At 40.7% G+C, this 27,707-nt stretch overlaps 1 protein-coding gene across 17 annotated transcripts in view; it reads left to right on the forward strand.

Annotated features, from left to right (window-relative positions):
- foxp1.L (forkhead box P1 L homeolog) overlaps window positions 1-27,707 on the forward strand; it is a 612,880-nt gene that overhangs the window by 494,399 nt on the left and 90,774 nt on the right. For 15 of the 17 annotated variants that reach the window (XR_001935410.2, XM_018259171.2, XM_018259180.2 and 12 more), the window contains 2 exons: window positions 11,777-11,914; window positions 15,379-15,468. Coding sequence is in view for 16 of the 17 variants with exons in the window: in XM_018259171.2 (XP_018114660.1) it covers window positions 11,777-11,914; window positions 15,379-15,468 (228 nt within the window). In the remaining variant the exon portion in view is untranslated. The remainder of the gene's footprint in view (window positions 1-11,776; window positions 11,915-15,378; window positions 15,469-27,707) is intronic. The other 2 variants (XM_018259179.2, XM_041590886.1) reach the window with 1 other exon arrangement.

The following is a 27,707-nucleotide window of genomic DNA, read 5'->3' on the forward strand; positions in this document are numbered from 1 at the left end:
TTGTCAATATGATTGATTTTACCCTATTCCTCTCTTCTGCTCCTTAAACAAACTTGCCACATTCACTTATTTGTATTTATATTGTTCGGTTTTATTTGGGGAGGGGAGTGACAGGCGAAGGAAATCTGTTTCTCCGTTTAGCAAGTTGTGCAGCGAGGCTCGGGGGGGGGGTCTCTCCGCTCTCCCACTTGCCTTTTGTTGACATTTCTGAATTGTAGAGAAACTCCAGCACATGAACGGTTAATCTGCTTCCTGACAATTTTTTGTTTGTTTGTGCATTATTTATTTATTTTCCCCCCTCTTTTCAATTCATTTTTCAGCTTGTAAAGCTGAAAAACTTTGGAAACACCTTTTTGCTGCTCCCTTACCCAGTGGCTGCTTTTATGCATATTGGGGGGGAGAAGAGTTGTCCGACTGTTAGACTACAACTCCCAGCATCCCCTCTTGATAGCCAGTTGTAGTCCAGCGGCATGGCCGCAGCTCGAATATCCCCCTAGCCTAATTCTTTTATTCATTAGTTGTTTTTTTTCCCTTGTCATGTGATGTAAAGGAAGTTAACTGACGCCGCAACTGAATGGTGGCGGTCAAATCTTTTGTAACCAGATCTAAACGGAACTAATTTCGAGTGTCAGCTCAGCATCATTTCACTGCTAGGATTTCTTTTTGACAGAGGGGAGGGAACTTTTTTTTTTCTTTTTAAGTGGGAGGTAAGTTAGGAGGGAAGAGCCTTTAATACCGGTTTTGGACTATTAACCCTTTAACCTCTGCGTCACATCTTCACTTAAGCGGCAGAGACGGAGGAGCAAAAAGACTGATAGACCTATTGAGATTGTCAGTGTCAGCCCTCGAATATCTAATGGAAAGTTGTAGCCCCCACCCTGCGCCAGCTGATATTAAGAAATGCGTTTTAATGCAAAGGTTACGGAAGGGTTAAACTAGTTCATAGGAAGGGTGACGGGTGAATGAAACCACAAACATTACCAGTCTGTGTAATTAGTATGTTGGATGCAAGCTTTCCATTTCATGTTGAGCTCAGCGCCTCCCAGCTTGTTAACCCACTAAGTGCTGGAATGTGCTTCAGCATCTGCGGAGCATTCCAGCACATGCTCAGTTAAACTGCGACAGCGTTGTATTGGTTTAGCAAAACAGTGGCTTTTATGCTCTTTTTAACTGGGTGCCACCAGTACAACTGACCCTGAGCACCTTGATATTTTATTTATTTATTTAAATTAAGATTTATTTATATATATATATATATATATATATATATATATATATATATATATATATATATATATATATATTAAAAAAAAACTGACCACATTAATTCAACAGCATTTTCCAGACTATCCTGCGTGTGGATTTCTGGTCTGTGGCCGCCGCTGAGCCCCTTTGAGGCAAAACTGCCAACTGATTGGCCTGACACTTTGTAATCAAAGTTGATTTATTGTTCATTAGCGATGCATTAGGCCTCTCGGGCAAGCCGGTTATTTGCGTAGCCGCCTGTCAAAGTGCAGAATACGAGCACCTGTCATTTAGAGATCTCCAAGAAGGCAGAACGTTTGAAAAGTCGCAGCTCACCCACGCAACGCATTTTGGGGTAGGCCAGTGGGGCGGTAAGTGTTTGTATAGGCTTTCTATCCCCCCCCCTTTAAAACAGATGGGGAGCTGCACAGTCATCCTTGCCGGGCTGTTTTACACCTTCTTTAGCAGCAACGAGAGCCTCGGCGAGAGCGAGTCAGATCCTCACACAGGAAACCCAAAGGGCTGATAATGTATTGACTTTAGTGATCTAAACTAGGTGAGCTGTAGTGTGGCTCCAGCATGAACCTGGGGAGGTCAGGGTTAAGCAAATATAGTGTCATGTAGAGACGCTTTGGAAAGCTCACATTGGTTTGAACATCCATGCAATTTACCAGCTACGTGTCTATGTCTGCTCTGCAACTCCTGACATGCCTCCAGTTGTAGTTTCACGCTGGATACCTCTAGTGCTAGCCCCTTCATGGCAAATCGACGGTCGCTCACTGTTATGTGATACAGACCAGCTTTGACTTTAATAGAGAGAGAGAAAAAATAACATCTGTAATTCTTTTCAGTGCCAAAATGGTAGCATTTCGTTCTTGGCATTGAAAGGGTTAACATCATGTTTTATTTAGTCACCCTCCCCCCCCCAGATTTGTTTTATTTCTTTTTTTATTTTTGTATTTGGTCCAGGGGCAGGAGGAAGGTTGATAATAGATCTGATTAGCCTGGCCTTGTGTTTTTCAATGAAAAGGTTAACCGTTGAACGCTGGAGTGGGGCATTAACTTCTTGCACAAACAAATGAAAGCACAGCAATGTACAGGTGGTGGAGACCCTTTGCTGGTAGGAGCTTCCTCCATTCCAAAACACCCACAGGTTATTGTTGGCAGTGAAAGGCCTGAGGAATCCCCCAGGGTAGGCCAAACCGTTAGGTGAAGCCAGCAAGTCACCATTAACTCTTTAGGAGATGCATGCAGTATTTGCCAATGCCTCTGATCCCATACGCTTCCTTGCCATTCCTACCCCCCTCATTGCTTCATCTGACTCTCCATTTGGTTCAGATCTGTTAAATGCTGATGTTCCAGCCAGGCAGTAAGAAAAGTCTCAGGCCAAGCAAAGGCTAAACAGCACACTGCAAAAAAAGAAAACAAAACCTGGGGAATTTGTGTCTGCCGTCATGGAAACGAGGTGGGGGGATACATTTCTGTTTTTCCAAAGTGTGGAATGAAAACAATCTTTTGGTGGAATATGTTGTTTTTATTTATCTTTTCATTGTGACTGATTTGGCCAAATATTCCAACCTCTGACCCTAGAGATACCAGCCCTCTGCTATAAGCGACTCTGGATACTGTGGAGTCTGCCTTTCGGTCCAACTGGGTGATCTTAAAGGGCATCTGCAGCCATGAACTGCTTTTTGCACATTGAAAGAAAATGCCGTGTTAAGCAACATCTTAATATACCTTCATTCTGCATTTGTAATAGTTTAGGAGTTATTTGTCAATAAAAGTGCAACCGAGAGCAGCGTGTGTTGAGCCATTGCTCTTCTCTGCTGCTGAACTTGATACAATGTTGCAAAAAAGTCAGTTGCACTTCTGGTCCAGTTGCAACATTGTTTCTGAAGAATAGAGATGATATAAACAGTCAAACAGACGCAGCTTTCAATGGCAAATACATTCGCTCATTACTTAAAAACCGTTGGAAACGTTTAATCAATGTATATTGGAAAATCGCTTAGAATGACATTTTCTTTCAGTGTACAAAAAACTGTACTCAGGTGGAGTTGTCCTTTAATCCTCTGGCAGTAAAACATAGATATAGCTTTTAGTAAGGAGCATTAATAACCAGGGCCCTAACTCTTCTTTGTACTGATGGAGTTAAATCCAAATCTGACTCATGAAACAAACAGTAACATGGCCGAGCTGGTAATATCATAAATCATCCGAGTTTTTTTTTACTTTTTTTAAGGAAGGGCTGCTCTGTGCCCGGTTGTTTACACCGCGAAAGTGTAACATTTATAATAATAAACAAATGCCGTTCCCAGACTAAACTGTTACCGTTGCTTGGGAGAGGCAGACGATTCTAAAATATTTCCTAAAAATAACTATGTTTTTTTTTCCTGATGGCGGAAGGAGTTAATGGAAGGTAGCGGTGCTCCATATCTGAGTGTATATATAACCTATTAACAATTCCGTTTTATTTATTTTTTTAAATTCACTGCTGTTTTCAGGTCTTTGTGTCTTGGCTCTGTTGTAGCCTTGAAATCATTATAAACAGACACAATAAACTCGGCGCCCTATTGTTACCTATTGCTCCCGTCACCTGCACTTCATCTGCTGCCGACGTATAAATCAGCGTTCAGGCATAATGCAGAAGTTGAATAGCGCCCGTGTTTACAGACGGAGCAGCGGTACACTCTGTTCCACCGGTGCACAACAGGTTTTACATGACACAGAGAAAAAAAGAAAAAACTTCTGCATCTTCCCACTATTGAATCCTTTCATTGAGAAACTGGCAGTTGTAGTCGGTAGCTGTCAGCTCCTTTGAGGGCTGCAGCAGGGCATTTTGACACTCAGTTGCTTCAGAGGAATTTTAAGGGGGTGCAAATAGTTATGACTTCCCATGCACTGGAGTTATAGGTAGGAAGGTTATGGATGAGCCATTATAATTGGTCAAGATGGTACCACTTAAGGTGGTGCAATGATCCTGTACATTATCTGATTGAGCAGGTGGATACTGCACCATTGGCTGAACAAGGTATAAGGCTTTATCCAAAACACATGGATAGGGGCATTGTCTGCCCAACATACACAATATTGGCCAGTCTACAGCCCGTAAACTGTCATCAAAGTCCAACTGCCAGCACCCTCTGTCACTGAAAGGCCTTAGGCTAGGCAGGCTTTAAGCTGAACAAGGTCCCCAGAGAAGTAAATTTTTGCCCAATTTTGCCCACCCATGCACTTGGGCCGGCTGATGGAATTTTGGTTCCTGAGCAAACATTTGTCCAGTCCTGTTGGGAGGAACCCATAAGCCTCAGACCTGGTCGGCAGTTTTTATTAGGGATGCACCGAATCCACTTTTTTGGATTCGGCCAAACCCCTGAATCCTTCGTGAAAGATTCGGCCGAATACCGAACCAAATCTGAACCCTAATCTGCATATGCAAATCAGCGAGGGGGAGGGAAAAATAGTGCACGGCTAAAAAAAAATTTTACTGCCATGTTTTGTGACGAAATGTCAAATGATTTTAAGGATTCGGTTCGGCCAGGCTCAAGGATTCGGCTGAATCTGAATCCTGCTGAAAATGGCTGAATCCTGGCCGAACCGAATCCTGGATTCGGTGCAACCCAAGTTTTTATCGGTCTGTGTATGGGCAGCTTTACATTATACCGAGGAAAAGGTCTGGCTGTAAACCTACAACCCAGCCCTGAACCGGTTAAAAGATCTTCCCAATGCGCCGCAGCCTGTACATATTCCAAATAATGTCATAAAATAAAATAATCCAGAATTATTTCCTGACTCCTCACTTTCTCCTGAACTGATGAAACATTTTGCACCTCGGAGCCCGTGTTTATTTTAAGTCGGCTCCATTAATACGTCTTAATCTATAACAAATGTTCTGTGATGCATCGAGAGTTATTGATTTCCTTCTGGTTTGGGAAAATAAATAGAGGGTCGCAGAGGAGGGGAACGGCACCCAACACCTGCGCAGCGAGATTGTGGGAAAGTCCTGACACCATCAGTTAAATTTGTTATTGTTTGGTGAAAGACTTGGCTGCTTTGGAAGCCGTTTGTTTGTTTTATTGAGTGCAGACTTGGGTTACTGGAAACTTGTTTTCTTTCTCCGGCTCAGACTTGAATTACAATTTACAGACCCTGGGTTTTTGCTGAATTCTTTTCGTCTTTATTAATATTTTTCCCCTGAGCCGGAATGTGTTTTTAATTAACCCATCGTGTGCCATCGTGCTTTCCTACGGATGGAAGAGGGATCGTTTTTTTTTTTCGAACGGTGGAAATTAAGCAGATAAATGAGGAGAGTGGGGTCAGGATAAAGTAATCACCACGGCTAAATATTCTTCTGAAAAACTATTTCACTTATAGAATTATTTACTAAAGCAGTAGGTTTCAAGGACCCATAAAACTGCCGGATTTTGGATCTCTATGAATATTTGAATACACTTCCCTCACGTTTGAACATTATTTCTTATAAACTCTCGGTAACGTGTAATATGAATTTATCAGCCCATGAACGGAGCCCGTCGGGTTTCTCATATACATAGAGGTTTCTCGTGACATCGATTTTGGGAGGAAAGTGGCACCTGCCCTTAGAGCAGCGATTAGGTCGGCAGTTCGGCTCTGCCAGTTCCTTCGAATCTGCGGCCAAATTGTGCAAATAACCGGCTAAAAAAAAAAACCCACTATCACATAGGTCGTCCTCTGTCAATTCTCAGGGGGCATCTCCTCCTCTTTGTAGTTGCCAATTCTATTTGATGTCTTGACAAAACCAGACGACACCTAATAGAATACATTAAATTTAGATTTTTTTTTCGTCTAACCTGTTACAGGAGGAGCAAATTAATGTATCTTGCCTTTTTTTCTTTTTTTTTTTACCCCCTCCAAAAAAGCTGCCCCCTTTGTACAATTAAATTAATTGGCGAGACACTTTGTGCCGAGCTTGCCCCGACCAGCTTCCTATTTGCCTTGATTTTTTTTTTTCCCACAGAGATTTTTTTTTTTTTTTAAACGTGTGGTGACCTTCTTGCTCCGAGAGTGCTCGCTGGTTGGAGTGTCTTCATTAGAACTAAATCAGTGAATGGTAGAGAGGCCTCTGATGTTTTATCATTAGAATCTCATTTGCACTCGTCGCCCGGGCTCTGATCTGTAGATGAAGTTGTTTGGAGTAGGTGAGTACAGAGGGGCCATTTAAACACAGGCTTGGCTCGACCTTCGCAGTTTGACGTTCCCTTTTCCACAAATTAGCATTTTTTTGGGGGGGGGGTTCCTTATAACAGTTTAAGGAGAATTTGCCCTGATTCATTATATGGTAATATAAATGTGATTGTTCCCATGCCCACGCAGCAGCTATCTACATTATAGAAAGACCCTTTATCCAGAAATTCCCAAGTCCTAAGTATTCCGGATAACATATTCCATGCAGATATCTGACTGTAATGTGACTTTTCCTATACTGATGCAAAAAAAACCCCTCTATTTTCTTTTTAATTATGGCATATTTAAAATCTCAGATCCCTACTGTCCATTGGTTTCTTTCTGTATTGGGGAGAAAAGTTTTTCCTTAAAACAGTTTAAGGGAAATTTGTCCTGATTCATTCTAGGGCAATATAAATGTGATTGTTGGCCTGCACCCATACCCATGCAGAAGTCTACATTATAGAAAGACCCTTTATCCAGACATCTCCAGGTCCTACATATTCCAGATCCCCTGTAATGTGATTTTTCCTATACTGATGCAAAAAAAACACCTTTTTTCATTTTAATTGTGGCATATTTAGAATCTCGGATACCTGGTTGCTTTCTGTACTGGGAAAAAATGTCCTTCTTTGCCAGACGCTAACGAGTTTCTGTTATTTTCAACCTTCTTATTTTTGGAAGAATATGATGGGTATTTAAGGTGGGCAAAGCAATTAACCTATCAGGGATAAGATCCGTGTGCCAGTCTCAGTAATGCCACAGTATACCCGGCTAAACCCTAATGGTTGGCTGTGAAATCCTGTTTCTGTAAATGAGAACACTGATATTTACTTTAGCAGCTGCTCCGAGCTGCAGCGGTGGATTGTTTTACATTAGAATTTACATTAATGAATCTTTGTGCCGGGTCAGAAAGGCAGAAAAACAACCGGTGCGCTCGGCTGTAATTAAACGTGGATGGGCGCAATTTTGCTTTATGATTGAACCCGTTATGATGTCACTTCCTCTCACTGACTCCATGTTTAAGGGACAGCAGTTCTTTACCTCCCGAGGGAGTTTACGAAAACCCCCAAAATGTGACGCCAGGTTGCTAATTAGTCTTATAAGCCCCATAGAGCCTGAACGAATTCCTGTGCACCCCCGGATCCTTCTGCAGTTTCATTGCCAGTTTCTGTCTTTTTACTTGATTTCCGTCAGTTCTGCCCAATTCTGAAGGGTCAAGCGACTGTTAAGTCAGAGCAATTTTATTCCTTTCCCTTTAGTGACACCTGCACGTGCTGCTCCGGAAAACACTGCCCAACCTTCCCAAGCAACTGAGCTTATGCAATTCTTGCTAAAACCAACTAGGCACTGGCAGCTTTAGGGTTAATAATCGGTGTTGGCAGCCTTGCCCGCTTAGTAATTCTGGGATTTAGGTTACATTTTACCGCTACCCTGAACTTTTATGAGATCCGAGCAGACCCCTTACCTGGCGGGCTCGTTGTTAACCCCTTGTGTGCTGAGAATAGCTGAGTATGCACATGCTCTGCATTTTCAGTTATGGCGTGTGCTGCAGGGGATCATAATAAAGTAAAATATACATGAAATAGTGAGACTTGTGCAAAGTGATAAACATGCTCCAAGCCATACGGAATTGTATTGATAAATCTCTGCGTATCACTTCCAAGACTGAGCATCTATGCACATGGGCGTGCTTGTTTCATAGCTCCCATTTTGAAGGGTTACCAAGTCCCTTATGAGCCTAAAGGATAATACAGATATTTCACGGAACCTAAAAAAAAAAAAAAAAAAAAAAAAGTTCAGCGGGTTTCAGAAAAACAGCCTCATAAATATCACAGAGTTGTGGTTAAGAACTTACATGACTGTTTTAAATACTATTGATTTAAACCACTGGCTGGATTTTATGCATCAAAGTGTAATTTCCAGCGCGGGGCCATATTTCTTGCCACTGAAACACTCTCACTGCTGCGCCCTGAGCCGCTTCTCCAGACGTTCAGCACAGGATTAAATGATAGTAGTTACATTGATCAATAGGTTAAGACCAGTACAATCACTCTTACCGCTAATGACCTCGCTAGTAATGGGTAATAAACTGTCGGCTATTACAGCCTATCGCTGCCGCCGCCTGCCCTTTGATTCCTCGCAGTGTTAGGGACTGCAGCAAGTGCACCAACAAGGCCATATCGCTTTACTAGCGCCAATAGCTAGGCCTGGAGGGGGGATACTTTATTCTTAATGTCTATATACAGACAGACTCGGTGGGTGCTGCCTCTCCCATGTCCGAGCTCCCGGGATGGCGGTGCCAGATGTTTGTGGCTTTGCCTGCCTTCAAGGATGGAAGTAAAACACACACAGAATCCTTGTTTCTTCTGGTTCCTCCCTTTCCTTTCATTGATCCATTCCATAAACATATTTTATATCCCTGAGAACCAAAGGAATTCAGGAGAGGGGGCATTTCAGCCTAATCCAGGTTTATATTCATACGGGGACCGAACCAGGGGCCTTTCAAGCAGATATTGAGTTGATCGTAAGATTAGTGATGGCCAATGCGGTGATTATTATGGAGAATAAACCGATTAGATTTAATTTTTGACTTCAGAGATTCATTGTCATCTGGTAACGTTTTGGTTGAATGATTGGGCAGGAAAGGGCCCCTCGTAGTGACAGAATCCTGGGGCCACCATTCGAAGGAGCAGACGTTGCACCCCTATCAACTATAATTCCCCTGAGACTTGTAGTCAACTGCAAGAGGGCAGCTAGTTGGACAACCCTGCTGTATATACTGAAAATGTAACACTTTTACCCAATATAATATGTCCATAGTTCAACTAGGAATGCACCGAATCCAGGATTCGACCAGGATTCGTATACAGACGAATCCTTCTGACCGGGCGAACCGAATCCTAATTTACATATGCAAATTAGGGGTGGGGAGGGAAATCATTTTTGTCACAAAACAAGGAAGTAAAAAATGTTTTCCCTTCCCACCCCTAATTTGAATATGCAAATTAGGATTCGGTTCAGTATTCAGCCAAATCTTCTGCAAAGGATTCAGGGGTTCGCCTGAATCCAAAATAGTCGATTCGGTGCATCCCTAATTTCAACCACAAGGGACTGCTCTGGTGCTGGGGTCTCATGGCCCTCGTTATGCTTAGAATTAGATTTTAGGTTCAAGTCTTATCCAGACTGCTTGGGGGTTTTCCGGATAACAGACCTTTCCTTAATTTGGATCTCCACGACTTAAGTCTAATAGAAAACCATTTACACATTAAATAAACCCAATAGGCTGGTTTTGCCTCCAATAAGGATTAATTATATCTTAGTTGGGATCAAGTACAAGTTACTGTTTTATTATTACACAGAAATATTTTTTTAAAAATATGGATTATTTGGAGTCTGTGGGAGACAACCTTCCCATAATTCAGAGCTTTCTGGATAATGGGTCTTCAGATAACGGATCCCAAACCTGTATATATATATATATATATATATATATATATATATGTATATATATATATATATATATATGTGGAGATTCAGCCTCTGCACTCCGGTACATTATTGGCATTTTCTTTCCGAGTAGCAGCAGTGGGGCACCGTTTTGATGCTGTTTTTTTTTAGGCAGGGGAGAATCAGGTGAGCCAAATACCTGTAAATAGACCAGTATAGCATAGGCCTCGGGTAAATGACAGCGTTCTGTGCCTTATTTATTTATATATATATATATATATATATATATATATATATATTTTTTTTACATATTTACATATATATTTATATGTTTATTAGCTCTGTGGGTGAACAACAAAACTGCTCATTTATCAACACTGGGCAAATTTGCCCATGGGCAGTTACCTATAGCAACCAATCAGTGATTAGCTTTTTAAAGCCAGCTGCAAGTAGAACAGTGAATGCAGCAATCTGATTGCGTGCCGTGGGTTACTGCCCATGGGCAAATTTGCCCAGTGTTGTTAAACGACCCCCCATGGACTCACTCCCTATTGATTTCAATGGGGGAATTGCTTGGCCCCATAGCTGCACCCTTAGCTCACGGGTGGCATTCAGGATAAAGGAAAGTTTACAAACTCTGCTTTAGGGAATGGCAGTGATTCTGTCTAGTAAATGGTGTTTATTAAATAGCTTGTTGTCTGCTGAAAGCAAACGCAGAACAGGGGGAATTAATGGGATTACACCTCTCCCAGGATTTGCCATAATGTCAGTCTGTTTATAGTCTTGTATCAAACAATTGTATCCCTGAGACTACTACAACCCTATTTGTAATGGGGGGTCTCCCGGGACCCCATCAGGCATTATTAGGGGTACTTATGTTGGTGCGACCCACTTCCATTATTTCAAAGCAAATAAAAGGGGGGACAATTCCCTACAACACTGCGGAGCCAGAGCCGTTTTCCCTACTCGGCGTCTGACCTTCAAGAACCATTTTTAGTTAATCAAAATTAGTGATGCTTAGAAATAAGGACATCAGTGCATAATGACTGTGAAATTAGGAAAGAGAGCCGCTATGCAAATGACAGGACAAATCATGTGAAAAAAGTCATGATAAACTGCATATTAAAGCATTATGTTACATAAAATTAATGCCGCATTTCTGCCTTTTGCTTACCGCTCATTTAAATACTCCTTATTTCAACCCCCCCCCAATGGCGCTGATTCGGACACATTCCGTTAATTTGCAAACAATTGTCTGGGAGAGGAAAAAAAAATAACGAGGGCTTTTTTTTGTATTTGATTAGCTATTTTTTTTATCAAGTTTTTTTTTTTTTTTTGTTTCCATTCTACGAGGGGGAATCTCCCGACCCGACGACTCCCCGGCGCTTGCAAATTAAACACAAGTGGCGTGATTATTTTTGAATAGGCAAATGACATTGTTGGAAAGGCGCTGCAGTCATTAGGTAGCCGCTCGGATACAATTTGTGTAACCTTGGCCGAGCCGATTCTGTCATTTTTTAATGTCAGCGCTTTATCTGAACAAGACATCATGCGCTTGCAGATACCAGCCGCAGGCTTGCCTTACAGAGATGCTGGAAACGCGTTAGCCCTGTGAAACACGCACAAAAATGAAATGCTATCGGGTTCGTCGGAGTAGCTGTTTGTCATGGAAATGTCATGGGAAGCGACTTTAATGGTATCTCGCATAATGCGGAGCAATTGGAAACATCTGTAGGCTCTAGAGGAACGTGACAGACGCAAGGAAGAGATTTGGGCCAGCAGCCGATGATTTAGGGGGCTGATGATGGGCTTGGGTTTAAGGGGGCGGGTGATGAAGTTGCAACTCCACCATCACTCAATGTCTCTCTTTTTCTTGCAGGTTCCTATCTCAGTGGCTATGATGACACCTCAAGTGATCACTCCCCAGCAAATGCAACAAATCCTTCAGCAGCAAGTGCTCACACCCCAGCAACTACAGGTCCTGCTCCAGCAACAGCAGGCACTAATGCTACAGCAGGTAACGTGCCCCCTCCCTTCCCGTAATAAATCCATCACAACCCCATTCTTGTACACTTTGTTTCCTTCGCTGAGCTTTCTTAATAGTATCAGGACTTCTATCATCTGAATGAGTTTATGTAGAATTCCAGCCGTAAAGCAAGGCACAACTGCCGTTTTCAGAGAGTAAGCACAAGAAGCGACTAAAAGGAAAGGTATGAGATCTGTTACCCAGAATGCTAGGGGCCTGGGGTTTTCCGAATAAGGAGTCTTTCTTTAATTTGGATCACCTTTAAATTAACTTTTAGTATGATGTAGAGAGTGATATTCTGAGACAATTTGCAATTGGTTTTCATTTTTTATAATTTGTGGTTTTTGAGTTATTTCGCTTTTTATTCAGCAGCTCTCCAGTTGGCAGTGGCAGGATTCTAGTCGCTAGGGTGCAAGTTACCCCAGCAACCATGCATTAAGTTGAATAAGAGACTAGAATATGAATAGGAGAGGCCTGAATAGAAAGATGAGTAATAAAACGTAGCAATAACACTACATTTGTAGCCTTACAGAGCATTTGTTTCTTTAGATGGGGTCAGTGACCCCCTTTCAGTAGCTTGAAGGAGTCAGCAGAAAAAGGCAAATAATTAAAAAATGCTATAAAAAAATAAATAAGACCAATTGAAAAGTTGCTTAGAATTGGCCATTCTGTAACATACTAAAAGTTAAAGGTGAACCACCGCTTTGTCTACTGAAAAAATAATTGAAATCAACCCAATAGGCTGTTTTTGCTTCCAATAAGGATTAATTATATCTTAGTTGGGATCAAATTGAAGTTACTGTTTTAATATCACAGAGAATATGGAAATCGTTTAAAATAATCTGAATTATTTGACTAAAACGGAGTCTATGGGAGACAGCCTTGCTGTAATTTGGAGCTTTCTGGATAACGGGTTTCCAATTAATGGATTCCATGCCTGTAATATTTTTTTTAAAAAAAAAATAGGCCCAAAATTTTAAAGTTATTGTCCCGACAATGACATTGAATAATAAATAAGGCAAAATCCTATTCACTAATAGACGTGTTTATAAATAAACCAAACTTAAAGAGAAATTTAAACCCTTCAAAATGTATTACTGTAGACTTACTAACACTTTTGCAGTTTATGTTCACTTCCAGTTTCTTAAATAAAGGTATGGGATCTATTATCCGGAAAACTGTTATTCAGAAAGCTCCGAATTACAGAAATAACTACATTTTATCCAGTTCATCCAATTTGTTGAAAATGATTCCCTTTTTCTCTGTAATAATAAAACAGGAGCTTGTACTTGATCCCAACTAAGATATAATTAATCCTTATTGGAGGCAAAACTGGCCTATTGGGTTTATTTCATGTTTACATGATTTTCCAGTAGACTTAATTTGAAGATCCAAATTGCAGAAAGATCCACTATCCATAAAACCCCAGGTCCAGAGCATTCTTGATAACAGGTCCCCTACCGGTATTGGTGATTTTATACTGCTAATACCAGGCTAAAGGCTCAGCAGCTTTCTTTAAGGGTCAGCAACCTTAATTCTTTGAGCACTTCTTGAATTTAACGCCGGGGTTGCTGACTCTCAGCTGAGTGAAAGCCTGGTATTAGCAGTCTAAAACTGCTTTATTATGTTCTAGTTGACCTGTGCAGTTCAGAGTACTAATCAAATGGATGACATTGCAACCACAAGACTGTCTCTCCTTCTACCATTTTAAAAGTGGTTTTCAGACAAGTAGGGGTTACAGAGGTAGAAACATGGGAATTACAGACCTGTGCCGCATGCGCTGTCCTTAAGGGCAGGGGCACATGGGCAGATTCGGGGAGATTTAGTCGCCTGGCGACTAATTGCCTCTTCTTCGGGGCGTCAATCTCCCTCAACTGCCTTCCGCCTGCTATAATGAGAAAACGCCGCGCTTCGATTTCCAAAGTTGCCCGAAGTTGCCTCACGAGGAAACTTCGGATGACTTCGGAAATCGAAACGCAGTGAGTGCATTGCCACAGGCAATTTTTCATTTTAGCAGGCGGAAGGCAGTTTGGGGATTGTCGCCCTAAAGAAGAGGCGATTAGTCGCCAGGTGATTAAATCTCCCCGTGTGCCCCTGCCCTTAAGAACAATAACGTTTACATGGACAGAGCATCTTCTCTTGCCCTTTTGTCTCTTTTATTACATTTCTACACTACTATTCATTTAATTGGGCGACTAATCTCCCCGAACTGCCTCCCGCCGGCTAGAATTTAAATTGCAGAGGGGATGGCAATCGGTGCGCTTCGTTTTCCAAAGTCGCCTGACGTTGCCTCATGAGGAAACTTCGGGCGACTTCAGAAAACCAAACGCTCGGAGTGCCATCCCGCCTGCGATTTAGAGTCTAACCGGCAAGAAGCAGTTTGGGGAGATTTGTCGCTGGGCGACTAAGCTCCCCGAATATGAACGCGTGTCTCTGCCCTAAGGTATGAAGATCCAAATTACAGAAAGATCCATTATCTGGAAAACCCCAGGTCCCGAGTATTCTGGATACCAGGTTCCATACCTTTACCTTCAAAGAACTCCAGCACAAAGAATAGTCTCCCCAAATCTGAGCGTGTGTGTGTCTGCCCTTAAGTCTACTAGAAAATCATATAAACATTAAATAAACCCAATAGACTGATTTCGCTTCCAATAAGGATTAATTATATCTTAGTTGGGATCAAGTACAAGCTACTGTTTTATTATTACACTGAAAAAGGAAAGCATTTAAAAAAAAAAATTGGATTCTTTGATTGTAATGGAGTCTATGGGATTAATTCCATAATTCTGGATAATGGGTTTCCAGATAACGGATCCCATACCTGTATAGCTGTCTCTGTAGACCTGTGGTGATATCGCTGTGCCTATAGCGATGAGATATATTTAATTGATCACAAACGGAGGCTAATTAGTGGTGTCCGTAAGGCATTTACGCGCAATATTATCACTATTATTATTAGTGTTATTATTTATGAGTCCCCCAGTTTCAGGGCCCCCCAAACCCCAGCGAGATGTTATTGTCTCCCTTCCCTCCTTGATGATAATGGAGCCGAGGGACAGATAAAGTGATGGGCACTGAGCAGCGCTAAATGGGCCCCATAAAGGGACGCGTGTGAGTGACAAAATAGATTTTCCCCGGCTCCCCGATCAAGGGCATTTTGTCTTTGTTGTTACAAACAAAGGTCAGCGCTCGCTTTACTTTAATTAGTGCGTGCGGAAAGCGGCATCTCTCCCATCAGTACATTTTGGAGATTACTTTTCAAACGGCAACGCCAGGAATAGGCTGCTCCTGCTGAATTTATTGTCAAGTTGCGGATGAAAAGGTCACGTCGCTCTACAAAAAAAATGCTATTTTTCAAATCCTACTTTTGTGTATTACACCAAAAAAAAAAAAAAAAAAAAGTGTCGGCTGTGATTTCCATGGAACGCTAACCATTGTTCCCCTTTGCCTCGCAGCAGCAGCTTCAGGAGTTCTATAAGAAACAGCAGGAACAGTTGCAGCTTCAGCTGTTACAGCAACAACATGCAGGAAAGCAGCCGAAAGAGGTAATGGAAAAACACAGCCCCTGTCCCTTTAAACCCGGCACCTACATGCTCTTCATTGTTACATTAAGCCTTTATCTGTTTAAATGTGCAATATGTGTTGAATATAAATGTGTGGCTTCATGCGTGCATAAAATTGTTGGCATATTTGTATTTATGCTGCACGGTAGCTGCCATGTTGCTTGCTCAGTTGCCATGTTTAATTTCCAAGCAATATGGCAACTTTTTTATTAATTCAGCTTTGCACACAAACAGTGGTTAGTATCCTAAAAGGACAAAGAAAGGCAGGGTGCTAATTGCATCTCCCAGGGACCTCAGTCACTCACTTGTACACCTGTAGTGCTGGGGCCACCAGGCTGGCTCTGGAGCTAAATAAATAAATAAAATGTTCTGGAAATACATACAAGGGGAAGATTGGAATGCTAGGGGCATGATGATGTTGGAAGGTGCAGAATGGGTATGATGCCTAAAATAGAAGCGGTTATTGGGTGGGTGGCGGGTGCAACAGTAGGGAAGTTACTGGTTAGACCGGGGATCTCCAACCTTATTTAACCATGAGCCACACTCAAATGTAAAAAAAGTTGGGGAGCAACACAAGCATGAAAAATGTCCCTGGGGTAGATAAGAGATATGATTTCCTATTTGGTAGCCTCTATGTGGACTGGCAGACTAGTACATTTTGGTCTTTTTGCCTCCAAAAATAAGCTCCTGCTTTGAGGCCACTGGGAGCCACGCCCAAGGGGTTGGTGAGTAACTTGTTGCTCATGAGCCACTGGTTGGGGACCACTGGGTTAGACCAATAAAATACAAGCCTGGGTGGCAGCTAGGTTTGCCACCTTTTCTGGAAAAAATATAGTCCTTCCTATATATTTAACTTTTTTCCCTATTAATAACATTGGGATCAGCCATCATTTATACCGGCCAGGTGGCAACCCTAGTGGCAGCTCTACCTGGAGTAGCAGAAATATTGTAATTGCCACAGTCGTATTGGAGATTCCACAAGGAACCATTGGGACTGTAAGCAAGATGGCACCACTACACTGCTAGGACCAGTAAGATTTCTAAAGAAGTATGGCACCCATCATCACTATCAGTTTAGCGACTGGGGTTCCCTGGGGGTGAGTTACTAATTTGCACCCACACTATTATGAACCCTCCATGTCCTTTAATGACATGTCTGTTGTCTGTGTGTTACGTTATGTTGTGATTAGTTATACATCAGATCAGTCCCTCTACCACTGGAGCTTGCAATCTAATCTCCCTATTGCTGTTGCACACGCACTAGGGCTAATTCCATCAGGAACCAGTTAACCTGTATGTTGTAGGAAACTGGTCTTACTCAGGGGAAGTTTGCTGCCCATCTATATTTATTATAGGTATGCACCGAATCCAGAATTCGGTTCAGGATTCAGCCTTTTTCAGCAGGATTCGGCCGAATCCTTATGCCCGGCCGAACTGAATCCGAATCCTAATTTGCATATGCAAATTAGGGGTGGGATGGAATACATTTTGTCACAAAACAAGGAAATAAAAATGTTTTCCCATTCCCACCCCTAATTTGCATATGCAAATTAGGATTCAGTTCGGTATTTGGCCAAATCTTTTCCTCTACCACTGGAGCTTGCAATCTAATCTCCCTATCACTGTTGCACACACACTAGGGCTAATCCATCAGGAACCAGTTAACCTGTATGTGGTAGAAAACTGGCTAACCTAGGGGGGAACCCACACACTTTTGGAATCTTTATTCAGGATAAGTTTGCTGCCCATCTATATTTATTATCATGGGTGGGAGCTGCCATTTTGCTATGTTGTGATTAGTTAGTTTTTGGTTATACTTCACATCAGTCCCTCTACCACTGGAGCTTGCAATCTAATCTCCCTATCGCTGTTGCACACGCACTAGGGCTAATTCCATCCGGAACCAGTTAACCTGTATACGATAGGAAGCTGGTTAACCTAGGGGGTAAACTCACACAGTTTTTGGAATCTAACTCAGGGTAAGTTTGCTGCCCATCTATATTTATTATCATGAGTCGGAGCTGCCATTTTGCTTGCCTCGACCCAGGTATCAGCACCTTTAGGGCGTTTTTTTATTTAAATTTATACTGCTCAGTAAAACCGAGGTAGCGTTTTATTATAATGACTACTAGTGAAACAATACAGTGTTCTGGGCAAATATTCCTGCTCCCTACAAACAATAAACTGTCAGGGTGTTTGTGAGCTACTATAGTATTGCTGTGCAAAGCCGAATCTGCAAGGGGGGGGGGTCAGCTTGTTGTATTGAGTCCGACACATACATTACGCTTTTTTTTTTTATTATTAGAAGTACTTCAGTCCTGTAGAAAAGGGAACAGATTAAAAAGTGTCTAAAATGTAAATCTAAAGGGCTAAGAGTAATTAAAATGGAAATGGCACAGGGAGGGAATGCGTGTAATTGTGAGATATCACTGGGCAGAATGCTCTTAGCTTTGTTTTGTTGGCTCTTCCTCTAATTCAGTAGGGCTTACTCATCAGTAGCAATTCAATGTGCGTTAATGACTCCGGGATGCAGGCATCACTCTGGACAAAGAAATGATTATTGTGCGGTCAAAAGAAGTTCAAAGACAAGAAGGGAATTTCAGTTTTTTCCTTGGAGATCCACATTCAAGAGCATATAAATTAAGCCAAATGTTAAAAACCCGCAGTCTGAAAGCCGACTTCAAAGTCGCAACTCTCTAATTAATGAACTGCAAGCTTCAGTTTGGACAAGTCTTGGTTTGATGCGCTCATAAATCAACGTGACAGTTGCGTTTCGCAGCCTTAGACACCGCTTGTCATTGAGCTACATCAGATGTAAACATAACAGGGGGAAAAGAGGGAGAAAAAAAAGGAAAGGGGGGGGGGGGTGCGTACAGGAAGGAGGTGCAATTGATCAACAGAATTGGTAAAAACCAACTTTTGAAGCACATTATTCAGGATCACAGGAAATGGCTGTAACCTCAAGAGACTCCCCCCTTCTGCCGTTGTATTTTTTGAATCTGATTTCTAACAGCCATCAAAAGGGGGAATAAGAATTATAGCGCTGCTCCCCTGTGGCTCATAGGCAATAGCCCCCTATTGTTATTTTGTGCTCCTTTCTTCTCAAAGGCATCACAATTTCTCTTCTTTTAAGGATCTTTAACTCTGTATTAGGAGACAGGGAGAGGAAAAGAGACAAGTCTTCCTCTCCGTCTCTCTCTCTCATCAGATTCCCGGCTTGGTATTATTATTATTTTTTTTTTTTATCTTGCCAGTTCTTATTAACCTCTTATTTGGTTGGTTGGGCAATTTTTCTAATGCGGCTGGTGGGGACAGAGAAAGGGAAAAAGCTCTGGAACAATGAACTTCGTGTCTTTTTGCACCAACCTGTGGTCCATGTTGAACGGAGCAAGCCAAAGGCTGCTGGGAGTTGTAGTTGACACCCAAGCTCATTAGATCACCTTGTCCGAAAGAATGTGCCCAGACTGTTTCTCTATAGAAGCCTATTTAGGTGGTCTACATGCCCCCCCCATAGAGTCACATGACTCTGCTGGGTTGTTTGTTAGAAATTCATATACAATCAGAGAGACATTGGCCCAGATAGACAGGAAAAGCAGCCCCTCCCGGTGGCAACACATTTATTCTCCGGGGAGCAAAGAACTAACCTTTTTTTTGTATAATGTTGTTTCCTTTTCATCTGACTCAGTGTTAAAATAACCTCTGGTGTCATGTTTTTTTCACGTAAAAACCCTCACCACTGTTTCCAAAAATCACTCGATTCTGGGAATGGGAACGGGCCCCTCGCATGGGCGAACAGCCGCTATTGCTAATTAAAGCTATAATATATGCTGCCATTGTGCTGCTGCTGCTGCTCTGGATCCAGCTGTGAGATGCTCACAAGTTTAAAAGACTGTGGATTCCCTATCCAGGCTGAAGACATCACTTGAGTTTAGTAGCCACATTGTATTTACGGTTCTGTGGTAACGGAAGAAACTTGCCCGGTGGTTTGGCTCTTTAAAGTTGCATTGACCGCGATGAATAGCTGTTTAGGTTCAGACATGGCTAAGAATGATGCCCATTGATTTTGAACAGTGATGCCAGATTGATCTTGCATATTGATTCCAGTCTGCTTCTTGTCTTAAAGGTTGTCGTACTGGCCAGGCAAATTGGTTGACCTTATGGTCCATCGTATCCACCTTTTCACGTATGCCAATTTTAACAGACCCCTTGGATGGTGTTTTCTGTACCTTATTGTTCCTTAACTTTGGGTCTCCAGAATACAAATCCCAGCATCCTTTAACCTTTGATTATATATCTGTTTCACCCTGGCAACATCTGGGCAAACAGGTGTTTAGCTAGATAGAAAATCAGATGGTTTGACACTTGCTTTCAGTACATGTATGGGGCATCACCCAACCAGAAGTCACAAGAACATCAATTCCTTATGCACCTTTAATTCATGGTTGGAGCATCACCTTACTTTGAGCCACACCTATTTCACTCATCAGCCCTAGTATTTGTGCATAGCTTGATCTAAAAGTCATTTAGAGCAGCCCTTACCTACCAACTTCTTTTGAGATCTGCTTCTTTGAGCAATGGTCTAAGAGCTTAATATCTGAAGCTTAGGTCTGTGTGCTGACTGGTGGAATAACCCAAACTTCTCCTTATAAATGGCTACCTTCAAGTGCCCAATGTTAAAATAAGATTATATGGGAATTGAACCCAGGTTATTGCAACACTATGACAATTCTGTGCATGAGGCCAAAACCAAACGAGTTGACTGATCAGTTATGCCTATTGTAGCTTGCATTGGGGAGATCTTGGCAGCATTTGGTTTGTGATGGTGATGGCCACCTGGTAAGCCAATGGGAAGCACCATCCAGTGGTCAAACTGAAACACTGAAGTAGCGGTTGACTCTAACTCTAAGGCTGTTCTTCAGCCCACCCTGTGCTCAGTCAGACAAGCTTTCGCGTGCCTTCATATAAATGGAATATGATGTGGCTTCCAATCCAGACGAAGAAGAATTTCTAGTAGTCCTCATTGTGCAATAAGAGTTAAGGAGAATTCCACTGTTCTACCACATTTATCCATCCATTTGGGTCCCAGTATGCATTACTGTGGCATGGAATCTGCATTTGTGCAAGCTCCAATGACTAATAAACTCCCACTCAACATGTAACAACATTCCATGATAGGCACTTCATTAGGTAAAATCTCAACATTGTGTACAGGATGGTCTTTAGAACTACAGCCATCATAAAAAAAATGCAATTTCCCTTAGTTTACATCATCTGTGCCTGGCTTGAAATCTTGGATCTCCTGTTCCTTTCTTTCAGTGTTCATATTACTTCACATTATAGGAATGTATAGATTAGAAAGTGAAAATGATGTTTGTACTAGTAGACTCCATTGCTTGGTCGCCTGAGACTTGCCTAAATGCAACATTACTTATCATAACTGCCTTCTAGCCTAATTAGAAGTCATGAAGATGCTTTAAAGATGACAGCAAGCTTTCCCAATAATGCATCATTTCCCTAGGAATCACAGTCTGGCTCGTTTTCCACAGAAGCCTGGCTTTCATTCAGCCACTGAACTGTATCACTGCTGGTTCATGCACGTCGGCTACTCATTGGCCTTTTTTTTTTACTACTCATTTTGTATCCGTCCGAAAAATTACCCTAATATAAATTTGTGAGAGTATAAAATTTGAAAGTCCGGCAACTTCCATCCAACATTTATGAGGCTTCCCAGGCACCAGGTGTTATCTCTTTCTGTCAGAACAATAGAAAAACTTGGGGAAGGTATTGGTACTGGCCTCTTCCACCGCCAGTAATAATATAATGCGAAAAATGAAATAACCAATACCTTGTTCAGATGCGGGGTGATCCCAAATTTATTGTAGTGCTCTTGACATGTGAGTCATGTTCAAACGTTTCGGGACAAACAAATGCCCTTCCTCAAGTCACTTGAGGAAGGGCATTTGTTTGTCCCGAAACGTTTGAACATGACTCACATGTCAAGAGCACTACAATAAATTTGGGATCACCCCGCATCTGAACAAGGTATTGGTTATTTCATTTTTCGCATTATGTTATCTCTTTCTGTCTCATTTTAAATCGTTTACTATAGAGTGAGGTTTTTTTTTTTTTAAATTTAGGTTACATATGTAAAGGAGAAGGTATTTTCTTTTTATTTATCAGGATCATTTGGATAGAGTTAACGGGTCAAGAGCATCACTGCATGCACTTCCCAATAAGTCTCATCAGGATAGACTGCTCCTACACGATATATAATGTGTGGTTTATTTCTTTAGGCTGGAATGTTCTTTGCGCTCAGATTTACAGAACATGGGTTCTGATTTGGGGTGCTTTTCTAGTATTGTTTTCACGTTCTTATCCCTCAGAGAAGGGTTCAGTTCAAGTTTCTCATTCATCCGTCTAAAGATAACCATTCATGATGCCAGGGAAAACGCCAAAACCGTCACGAAGGTTAATGGACATGACTCTTAAATTGTATCCTCTGTGTGCTAGAGAGCTATACCAAATATCTCCAGATCATCAGTGAAACAATGACCTAGTCCTGGTGTTTTCCATTGCTACAGCAGAAGACAACTGAACTTTGGCCAGAACTTCACCATGATGGTGCATTCTATTAGACTAGTCCATAAGTTTCGATGTCCCAGTGTCACTTGCAGCTCCGGCTCGTTTTAGAGCATTCATTCTTAACCATAATAACTTAAACTGGCTTCTCTTGTTGATTATGGTGGGTCTCCATGGTCCTCTTTGATAAAGTTAATACAGAAAATAGTACTGTCAAAAGCAATTATGGAGTGAAGACGCCATGCCTATATGCATTTATTCTGGGCCATCGGGGAGAAAGGTTAAGAAACCCTGCACCTTCTTCTTACCATCGTTTGACTTCATTGATTGTCCTCCTACTTTCTTACTTGTAAAGGTGACCATGATGATGGGAGACGTGGTGACCGATATCATAAAAAACCTTGAATATCAGTCTTTAACACTTTAAACAGACGTGTCAAGATCTGAAACTAGAAGATCGGACCTGACCATAACAAGCAACTAAACTAAAATAGGGGAAATTAGTTAATGATCAATGAAGCCTAATTAGTTATTGACATATCTTTAAAAATGTTCTCTCTAGTTCAGCATCTAGATGTTTCCTACGACCCTATGTGAAGGCAGGCAGGGATCCTATTAGGAGCCATATGAATGTGCTGGCGTATGTGACACAATTAATAAGGAACTATACTGTCATTACTCATGTATTTTGCACTCTTTTATATGTTCAATTTACAGCATGCTGTTAAATATCAAGAGCAGCTTTGAATTTTTGCATTAATTTCACTTTTAAGTCAAATAAACATTTCCTTTTATAGCGGAGCCATGTGTTAAATCAATAATGTTAATGCATCAAAAAAAAAAGGATTTCAATCATTTAATGTTGGATCTTGATGTTATTCAAAAGGGCCCTTTGTCCTCCCGCATTATGACAGTTTATGTTAGGCAGTAGGGAGTAACCCAAGAAAGGAAAACAGACCTTTGACAGACGCTTAAGGGAGGGGAACCCAATGCAAGTTTTATCAGGATATTTCAGCATTTTAACACTGACTACTGACCTGTCGACAGAGCAGAGCCGAGACCTTTTTTGTATGCATTCAATTGTGAGAAGTAAACAAACTGCCTTGTATCCTGTGTTTGGTAACTGGGTGGAGAACGCAGTTTGGCAACATAGATTGCTTCTAAACTCTTTCATGGACAATGCCCGTTGTACACTTTAATATCCTGCCTTTTTTTTTCAAATGCAGAAAGCTGATATTAAATTTAAAGACACAAATAAGACGACAAACTCGTTGAAAAGCTTCTGCACATTTGTGTCCGCCTGGGAGGCAAATTTTTGTTCCAGAAATGCAAATTATAGACTTTTTTTCAAGGCGCACCTAAACCGTCGGCCTTCTCAAGGAGGTTGACAATGGATGAACGTTATGAAATGTTTCGGAGATGCTTATTTCAGTTGCGAGCGGTTGTCGCGGCATATGCCTGCTCCTATATAATGGAGATAGCCAGGGACAACACGTTTGGCTCCGATACAGAAATTAGCAAATAATAAGAACGTGTGATATACTGTACTTTGGATGAGTCATAGGAAGCCTACGTGGATCTCATACAGAAAGATGTTTCACCATTCACACATCTTTCATAACATATGCTTTGTCTGTGGCTGATTTAAAGGGCAGCAATGACTAGTTTCCAGTACTTTTAAGGATTACTTCAAGTAGAAAAACTTGAAACTTGTAGACAAATTGTTAAACAAAAAAGGTAATTCATGTTAAAAGTGTAGCTGTATTTTGTGTTATAATTGTAATTTTGGTGTAATTTTCATATTCAATCATATTGGACAGTTTCCTTTGGATCAGCTACAAATTAGGTGGGATTTAGGGTCGGACATGATATTTTATTGTTTTCATTTGTGTAACCAGATATTTTTATCTGGCTGTACCTTTTACACACTGTGGACATTGTTAAAATATCACTTTATAATTTAATTAAGGACATAATTAAAGGGATACTGTCATGGGAAACATGGTTTTTTTTTCCAAAACACATCAGTTAATAGTGCTGCTCCAGCAGAATTCTGCACTGAAATCCCTTTTTCAAAAGCTCAAACAGATTTTGTTATATTTAATTTTGAAATCTGACATGGGGCTAGACATATTGTCATATTCCCAAGTGCCCCCAGTCACGTGACTTGTGCTCTGATAAACTTCAGTCACTCTTTACTGCTGTACTGCAAGTTGGAGTGATATTAACCCCCTCCCTCCCCCCATCAGCAGAACAATGGGAAGGTAACCAGATAGCAGCTCCCTAACACAAGATAACAGGTCCCTGGTAGATATAAGAACAGCACTCAATAGAAAAATCCAGGTCCCACTGCGACACCTTGAGTAGAAGAAACCACAGCCTGTCAGAAAGCAGTTCCATCCTAAAGTGTTGGCTCTTTCTGAAAGCATATGACCAGGCAAAATGACCTGAGATGGTGCCTAAACACCAATATTACTTAAAAAAAAAACTTGTTGGGTTAAGAATGAAATTTTACATGGGTAATTTAGAAATAAAAACTACACCATAAAAATAGTGACAGGAGTTATCTGTGTAGCTGTTGAATAGACCATAAAAATTCCTTTGGGGTCACATCTGGACTGCCCTTCTATACTTGCTTGGGAATTAAGTTGAGGATTAAAACCACCCTGCCAAAAATGTTTTTCTGTGCATTTTTCCTTTATGAGCAACTGATGAGCTGTTTGTTTTTTTTTTGTCTTTTTAAAATATTTTTGTAATGGGGTCACTTAATTTCGTGGCTTGTAATGCAAAACACGGTTCCCCTAGTTTTAACAAGTAAAATCAGTACTCCTCAAGTAAAGAGTAAACCACTGTGCGTGTTTATTTAATAAATACATTTATGCTTTGATCAGTAGGCATGGCCTACCTTTTTTAGTTTGACTAATTAATAATTGCCTCTGTAATTCATTCAGTTGAATCACAAGTCTAATAATTAGATCAATTGCCCAATCAGGCCTTATTGTGGCTTTGATCGAGGCAAACTACAAACGATACACAATCTCTCTCGCTTCCAGTTACCCATTGACCCAAGAACTGGAAGGGTGGTACAACTGCTGTTGCTTCCAGTTAGCTATTGGTTGTTGGATTTTCCATTTCAAGGAATGAAATTTTGTCAGTCCACCTTACTCTATGGGGGTTATTTACTAAACTCTGCATCCAAAAATCACAAAAATTTTTTGATTATTTTTATAAAATCACACTTTTAAAAAACCCGAGGATGGAAAAGTCTGAATCAGAAAATCCAGCATCTCAGACCTGTCGAGGTTGCATATGAGTCAATGGGAGAAGTCCCAATGATTTTTCAATGTTCGCTTGGTTCCGTGGAATACCCCGAAGTTTCTGAGTTTTCGGGCAAAAAGCATAAGAAATCTGAGTTTTTGGGTAAAAAATCAGATTTTTTCTCGTAAAGCAAATTTTCGGGAAAATGTAATAACAAATAAGCGTATTACAGAGTTTGCAGGAGAAAATGTTGAGATTAAATTGGACTTTGATAAATAACCCCCCTATGTGTGTCCAGGTTTACTTACTTATCTTACTTATCTTTTGAGTAACAAACCCAGTTACCCATCATTCTCTTTATGTCACATGATGTAATGAAATCTCTGGACTGAAGAAGACACCTTTTTGTCAACTATTGAGGCATGTTTAATAAATGCTCAAATTTGAATTTTTTAATTTGGTTTAATACTCATCCAAATCCTATGAGGAATATTTGGCCGAATGCAAAAAATATGGATTTTGTGCATCCCTAATTAACCATGAATTTTGTGTAGCTGCTAAGGAATGTATGTCCGTTTCATATTCAATGTTTATTGTTCTGACCCTTCCAGTGAGGAAATAGGATCCCAGCAATTTTAATGGTTTTTTTTCTCCTTTATATTGTTTAATTTTTAGCCAGGACTGAATTTCATGCCGTGACTAGCATGCTTATTCAGTGGGGAAGGTAGATGTTGACTTACTAAAATAAACAAATAATAAGGAACATCCTACACAAAGAAATAACTTGTATGTAGAAACCATATTCACTTTCAGCTTCCATTCAGTCGGATTCTCTCCAGCAACACTTTAAAAAAAAAAAAAATCCAAAATTTTCAACAAAGTTGAAATATTCCGTTAGAAAAAAGAAAATATATGTAATTTTAATTCGTTGCCCTTGATACCTCGGAACCTTTCAGAAGAATTTGCCGCATGATTTCAATGTTAAAAAAAAAGGCATAATGGAAGCCGGGCTGCATTCTTTTGCTTATGAATTCAAACAGTTAAGAGAGTTTGCTATAGTCGTTATGTGAAGTGGATAAGATCTCCACCTTTATATTATTCCCAGCAGATTGGGGATATTAGATAATTTCCTTCTGTTTATTGTATAACTGCTCTGCATTATCTCTTTATCTCACAGATAATTACTGAGGAAATCTACATTTATTTATTTTTTTTTCTTTTGACCCAACACAATGACAAAACCATACAGCAGTGTGATGTGTTGATGCAGGAGACAACAAAAGTTTCATTCATCCTCTCATTGTGCGATAAATAACTTAAAAAGATACTTATCAAGAAAAAGGCTCGCCTTGGGTTTAAAGAACAAAAGGAAAGAAAAAAATAAATAATATATATATATATTAAATAAAAGAGGGAAAGAGAGAGCTGGATGGGGGGGGACACATCTACTTGGGGAATGCATTATACTAGAGCCCGGGAGTAGTGTACGTATTAAGCTCTCCTGTTCAAGTAAGATGTTGTTTGCTAAATTATGAATGTGTGTAATTAAAATCGAGTCGCTGTTTCTATGAAAGATTTACAATGTTATTTCATCGTTTGTCACGGCTAATTAACAATATTAGATGAAGTTTTTCTTCTTCAAAGGTCTGATTTTTTTCTCATTTATTTATGTCAGAAGTGATAAACAGAGCACTTAAAAAGGCTTGTCTAGGGAGAAGAAAAAGCTGCTTTTTCCCAGGTTCACGGTTCGAATCCCAGTAGAGCACCTTCAGCTTGGCTTTGTAGAGTTGCCTTTTTTTTTTTTAATGCTTAATATTTGGGTGGGTCCGTTAAAATGGAAAATGTATTATGCTATTGAGAAATATGATATTATTTATATTCCTTATCTGCATAGATCTCTACCATAGTCAGCAATATCCCAACTCCCACTCAAATCTAAACATCTCTCTCTCTCTCTCTCTAAGTTTCTTTAGCCGTGCCCTAATTAATTACTTTACTCTCAGTCAACAGAATATATACATTTATATTATGGTTTTTAGTCTGCGGTTGATGTATGTGTCCTCCAAAACCAGATCCTTTACAAGATTAATCCATGTTCCATGGTTTTTCCTACTGAGCTTAAAGGCAGTTTCCCGCTGAGCTTAAAGGCAGTACATTAAGTGGTGAGGGGTGGCTGGTTCAGTCCAAAGCTGTAATCTTTGGAGAGCAAAGATGAAGTGATCTCAATGACCTTTCCTTATTGTGCTAATATTGTCTGTGGTGAGTCACAGTCTTGTACGAGAAGGTTCCTAAAGGCACCAAGTGATTGACTCCCAATGGTGGAGGGACAAAAATAAAACTTGCAAAAATGCAGAGGAGGAATGTTCTGAATATACAATAATTTA

The sequence above is a fragment of the Xenopus laevis genome, chromosome 4L, assembly GCF_017654675.1.
Source record: "Xenopus laevis strain J_2021 chromosome 4L, Xenopus_laevis_v10.1, whole genome shotgun sequence".
Taxonomy (NCBI): Eukaryota; Metazoa; Chordata; class Amphibia; order Anura; family Pipidae; genus Xenopus; species Xenopus laevis.